At 68.6% G+C, this 5,391-nt stretch overlaps 1 protein-coding gene across 1 annotated transcript; it reads right to left on the bottom strand.

Annotated features, from left to right (window-relative positions):
* Nucleotides 1–530: 530 nt before the first annotated feature.
* Nucleotides 531–5,092, bottom strand: MMP9 (matrix metallopeptidase 9). The gene is made up of 13 exons (XM_035312741.1): nucleotides 4,818–5,092; nucleotides 4,353–4,591; nucleotides 3,882–4,030; nucleotides 3,498–3,626; nucleotides 3,243–3,416; nucleotides 2,993–3,166; nucleotides 2,707–2,880; nucleotides 2,407–2,562; nucleotides 2,065–2,290; nucleotides 1,797–1,936; nucleotides 1,549–1,699; nucleotides 1,350–1,453; nucleotides 531–1,033 (listed from the first exon to the last, which is right to left on the bottom strand). Exons 1-13 carry the CDS (start codon nucleotides 4,959–4,961, stop codon nucleotides 924–926), a joined length of 2,070 nt encoding a protein of 689 aa, XP_035168632.1. The 5' UTR covers nucleotides 4,962–5,092; the 3' UTR covers nucleotides 531–923.
* Nucleotides 5,093–5,391: the final 299 nt, after the last annotated feature.

Genomic DNA, 5,391 nt, shown 5'->3' with positions numbered 1-5,391 from the left:
CGCCGCCGGGCGCTGACCGGGGTCCTAGTGCCCGCGGCACCGCCCGCTGCGCCGCCCCGCCCGGCTCGGCACGGCTCGACGGGACGGGCTGGGGCCGCCCCCGCCCCGCCTGGCCCCGCGCTGCCCCGCACCCGCCGCCGCACGGGGGTGCTGGGGACGGGACGGGACGGGACGGGACGGGACGGGGGCTGCGCTCCGCCGGGTTTTGCCCGCCGCCCTGCGAGGAACCGCGGCCGCTAATTATAGCCGTGGTGCTGCGGCCGCCCCGCCCGGCCACGGCCCTGAGCAGCCCCCGCGCCGCTGGGCTCTGAGGGCCGGGCCGGGGCCGTGACCCAGCGCCGCCGCCGGAGAGCCGGAGGAGCGGGGGCGGCGGGAGGCCGGGGCGGAGGCGCAGCCTCACCGGGGAGCGCAGAGCCCCCGGCAGGCAGGGGCCCGGCCGCAGCCCCCCTCCGGCGGGCGGCCCCCTCTGCCCCGCACCTCGCACCCCGGCGTTCTCGGCGCCGCTGGCGGACTGAGACTCGGAGGCCGTGTCCGAAGGACGGTCTTTATTAAAAACGTGCGGGTGGCGGCCGGCAGAGCCGCCACGGAGCCCCACGTCCCCACCCGGCGCAGCCGGCTCGGCCTTGCTGGCTCAGGAGAAGACAAAGTCACTGCGAGTCCGGGGGCGCCGGGCACGGCTGCGGCAAGTCCCGCTCCCCAGCTGGGCCGCCCGCGGCCGGGGAGCTCCGCGGGTCCCGGGAGCGTTTGCCCCGTCCTGCCGGGGAAGCTGCGAGCCCTATAGCACGGCCGGGGCAGTCCCACGGCAGCCCCGCGGCCGTCCCACAGCACTCCCGGGCCGCTGGGGTCCAGGCTGGGTGAGACGGGGCCGAGGGACTGGGGGCGGCGGGCAGGGAGCACGGCGCCCGGAGAGGCCGCTCTGGCCCCTAGTGCTGGGGGCACTGCAGGATGTCGTACTTGACGTAGCCCACGCGGTCCACCTGGTAGCGCGGAGTCATCCTCCAGTAGAAGCTGCCCTGGCAGAAGTGGTACTTGTCTGGGTGAGGAGGAAGGCAGAGGCGGTGTGTTAGTGGGAAGGCAGTCGGGGCGAGGACATGTCCTAGCTGCCGCCCAAGTGGCACTGGGCACACGGGGACCCAGCCCCTGGCCAAGGGGCCTCGCTGCAGGGACCCCAGGTGTTTCCCACAGCCACGAGGCGCCCTGGGGCCAGCACCAGGGGCGATGCAGCCCCTGTCCGGCACCCAAGCAAGGAGGAGGGGGAGCCCAGCCTGAGGGAGGCTGTGGGCAGCACAGGGGGTGGCAGTGTGCCCCCCCTCCCCCCCCCCCCAATATCCCAATGGGTCTCTGCTCACCTTGGTACAGGAAGACATTGCGTGCATCAAGGGGGACACCAGTGAAGACATCGTCAGTGGCACGGGGGTAGCCCTTATCCACCCTCTGGACCTTCACATCCAGCCTGCAGGGAGAACAAAGCCATGCCGAGGGCTGCGGTGAGCCGCCCGCACCAGCTGCCGCAGCAGGGAACTGGTGGCACCGGTGTGAGCCACTCACCGCCAGTAGTTCTCCCCGCTGAAGAGCAGCACTTTGCCACGTCCCCTCTGCAGGGCCCCCGAGATGCGGCTGGCTTCCTTCCCGATGCCCAGCTTCTCGATCCCGCGGGGGCCCAGCATGCTCTTGCCAGAAAACACCCAGAACTGCCGACCTGTGGCAGGGAGCACGGGCATCAGTCAGCCCTGGCACGCTCGGGCAGCACCTTGTGATGCTCGCGACAGCAGGGCCGAGGCAGGGGCAGCGCTCACCAGAAAAGAAGAAAACCCTCTTGGTGAGCACATCCTGGAACACGGCGTCAATGACAGCCGGGAGGCCAGGCCAGGTGTCTGCGATGGAGAAGGCCCCCTGGATGCCCGATTTCCAGAAGGACGAGCGGGTCCAGTACTTCCTGGTGGGGAAAGCCGGCTGCCCTGATAACCCCGACGAGGCAAAGCCCTATGTACCCCATGCCCCTGGCAGAAATGCCCCCCATCACCCTGGCATTTGCCGTGGGGGGAGACGGGCTTTGCTGCTCACCCGTTCTTGAAGAAATGCAGCTCCCCGTTGATCTCTGTGATGGCGTCAAAGTTCTTCTCCATGCAGGCATCCCGGCTGGGGTCCACAGGGCTGGGCTCGGCTGTAGGCTCCAGCGTCTCCTCCTCCTCCTCCGTGGTGGAGGCACTGCCAGCCTCGGTGGGCAGGGGCTGGGGCTCCTCGGTGGGCAGAGGCTCTGGGGGAGTGGGCTCGGGGCCAGAGCCACGACCTGGAGGAGCAGGGGATGGTGTGAGGGTGCAGGGACCAGTTGGACCCCATCCCCAGCAGCACATCCCCAGGGCTGGCCCTGTGCCCGCGGTGTGCTGGCTGCGCAGGGCCACTCACCGTAGAGGTACTGGATGCCCTGGACATCGTCTGGGTGCAGCTGGAAGTCCTGCACGTAGCTGTACATGGGGTACATCAGCGCCTCGCGCACACTGGAGTGGTCCAGCCCCAGTGAGTGCCCAAACTCGTGGGCAGCCACCAGGAAGATGCTGTAACCTGAGGGAAAGCACCGGGCTCAGTGCCCAGAGGGACAGAACGTGCTGTCTGGGGACCTGTGGTCCCCGCAGCCCCCATGGCCACCAGCAGGCACGGTGTGGGGCCAAGCAGTGCCCAGGAGGGCACGGGCAGGCGGGCCGGTACCTCTGTCCGGGCAGAAGCCCCACTTCTTGTCAGTGTCGTAGTTGCTGGTGGTGGCACACCAGAGCTTCCCATCCTGCCGGCCCTGGCTGGTGCACGCGCTGTAGGACTGCCCCAGGAAGGTGAAGGGGAAGACGCACGGGTCCCCTTGGGAGTTGCCGCCGATCACCGCTGTGTCTGCAGCGCAGTGTCAGAGGGACTGGCCCCGGCCCCTCAGGTGCCCACCCCACAACACAGCTGGGGCCCGGCCAGCCCCACAGAGCCCCCTGTGCCCCCACCCCATGCGCACCTCGGTTGGGGCAGAAGCCGTATTTCTTGTCCTGGTCGAAGTTGGCTGTGGTCGCGCACCAGCGGTAGCCATCAGAGCGCCCGTCCGTGGTGCAGGTGTCATAGGAGGTGCCGTGAAAGATGAAGGGGAAGACGCAGGGGGACCCGTCGCTGTTGCCACCGTTGGTGTAGAGCACTGAGGGGTGAGAAGGGGTGAGACTGGCCCCAGGCCCCGCGGGGCCATGCAGGGGCTGCCAGCCACCACCACTCACGTTCACTGGGGCAGAAGCCGTAGGTCTTGTCGGCATCATAGCTGGCGGTGGTGGCACACCACGGCATCCCATCCGTGCGCCCCTCCGTGATGCACCGGGAATAAGAGCGGCCCTCAAACACGAAGGGGAAGTGGCAGCTGGCCCCGTTGGCATTCCCATAGCGAGTCTTCACCACTGCCCGGGAGAGGAGGTGCTCAGCGGGACAGGGCTGGGGCACGTCGGGCACCTCCGAGTCCCTTCAGACCCAGCCCTTACCTAAGCCAGTTCCCAATGTCCAGAACTCATCGTCATCAAAGTGGGCATCGCCCTGTATCCCGCGGCCTGGGGGAAAGGCGTGGGCCAGGAGCCCGTCCTTGCCGTCGAAGGGGTACCCATCGCCGTGCTCTGCAGGGATGAGTGCCATCAGAGCCAGCCCCACCGGGGTGCCTGCTGGCGGCCCCCCTGCTGCCCCCCGCACACACAGAACTCTGCAGAGCCCTGCAGGTGCCTGGTGGCAGGGGCAGGGCCGGGGGAGCCCCATAGGCAGAGCCGCAGGCAGGCACCGTGGGACGACGCGGCCAACGCAGGGCATGGCTCCCCTCTGGCCCTTCCCCAGGCTGTGCCTGCTCCCCGCCTCCCTCAGCAGCCGCAGGACGTCACCTTGGCTGCCGAACATGATCATGATGTCTGCCTCGCCACTGTAGATCTGGGTGAAGGTGAGGGGGGTCACGTCACTCCACACCTTGAACGCTCGCTTGAAGGCGTCATCTATCACAGCACGGTCCAGGTCGGGGGAGTAGTTCATCACCCTGCGGGGGAAGGCTGCGGCTCAGCACCGCTGGGTGCCGGACGGTGTGGCAGGAGGGGCCCTGCTCCGGGCACACGGCAGGGACGTGCCCCGGCCCCGCAGGGGAGAGCAGCACTGCACAGCCAGGCAGGGCAGCTGGCTGCAGCCCTGGGGCTGGGCTCAGATGCTCTCCTGGGCATCGGGGAGCAGATGCTGCCGGCTGCGCCGTGCCAAGCCCCAGCTGGCTGGTAGCATGGAGGAAGGGCCCCTGCGCCTGTCTCCATCCCCTGCGTGTCCATTGCCCCATGGGCATGTGGCTCCCATCTCCTGGAGCAGAGACTCACCGGTACGTGAGGTCCATGTGATCCCATTTGAGGTCCCCCTCAAAGGTGAGGAAGCCCCCCACGTCGGGGACCCCACAGCGGGGGGCTCGCATGGCCTCCAGGGTGCTGCTGTCCAGCTCCCCCGTCTCCTTCAGCCCCAGCTGCTTCTGCATCTTGCGCAGCGCTTTGGCCAGGGACACGTGCTTGCTGCTCCTCCTCACCTCTGCCTCCGTGGTGTAGCCAAACCGCAGCAGGTAGCTCTGGGGAAAAAAGGGGCCAGAGGGGCTCAGCGAGGCAGGGGGGCTCTGGGGCAGCTCCCAACATTGCACACCCTCCTGGGGTGCCCAGACCTGAGCCCCTGCATCCCCCGGGGGCCCAGGGAGAGGACAGCCTCTGAGCTCAGCTCACGGCTCCACGCTGCGGCCCTGGCAGCATCCCCGGCACTGGGGCAGTGGGAGGGGGCCGCGGAGGCTGCCCTGCCCTCACCTCCGCCAGCTCCACGTCCGACAGGGTGCTGAGCAGCTCCCCTGGGAAGGTGACGACAGCCTGCGGCTTGGTCTGCAGCGGGGCTGCGTGGCAGGGGAGGGCCAGCAGCGCCAAGGCGAGCGGGGCCAGGAGGATGAGCCCCATGGTGCGGCAGTGGCAGGAGGGCTGAGGCTGTGCCGGGTGCTGCTGCTGTGTGCTGAGAGCCGCCGGGCTCCCGCTCCTATTTATGCTGTGCCGAGGGCAGTGAGTCACCCTCAGACCCTCAGCCCCAAGGACTCATACTCCCTTCCCACGGTGACGAAATGCACACTCAGGCTCCTCCGTTTGCTGCTTTAACCGTTTCATCACCTTGTTTACTAAACATGCTGGTTCCGGCAAACACGCAGGGTGCAAGGATGGGCTCGAGGCCGGGCAGCTGGGTGGCTGAGCCTGGGTATGGCTTGGTCCAGCTGCCCGAAGGATGGCCTGAAGAGGGGTGTCCAGCTGCAAAGGGCAGTGCCCTGGGTCCCCAAGGCTGTGGTCAGAGCTGGGACAGCAGGAGTTTGCAGACTGGGTGCTGGCTGGGTTCTGGGGA

Source organism: Oxyura jamaicensis (assembly GCF_011077185.1).
Source record: "Oxyura jamaicensis isolate SHBP4307 breed ruddy duck chromosome 20 unlocalized genomic scaffold, BPBGC_Ojam_1.0 oxy20_random_OJ71289, whole genome shotgun sequence".
In the NCBI taxonomy this organism is placed as follows: Eukaryota; Metazoa; Chordata; class Aves; order Anseriformes; family Anatidae; genus Oxyura; species Oxyura jamaicensis.
Note: the sequence above shows the minus strand (reverse complement) of the source record. Positions and strands in the feature narration are given on the sequence as shown.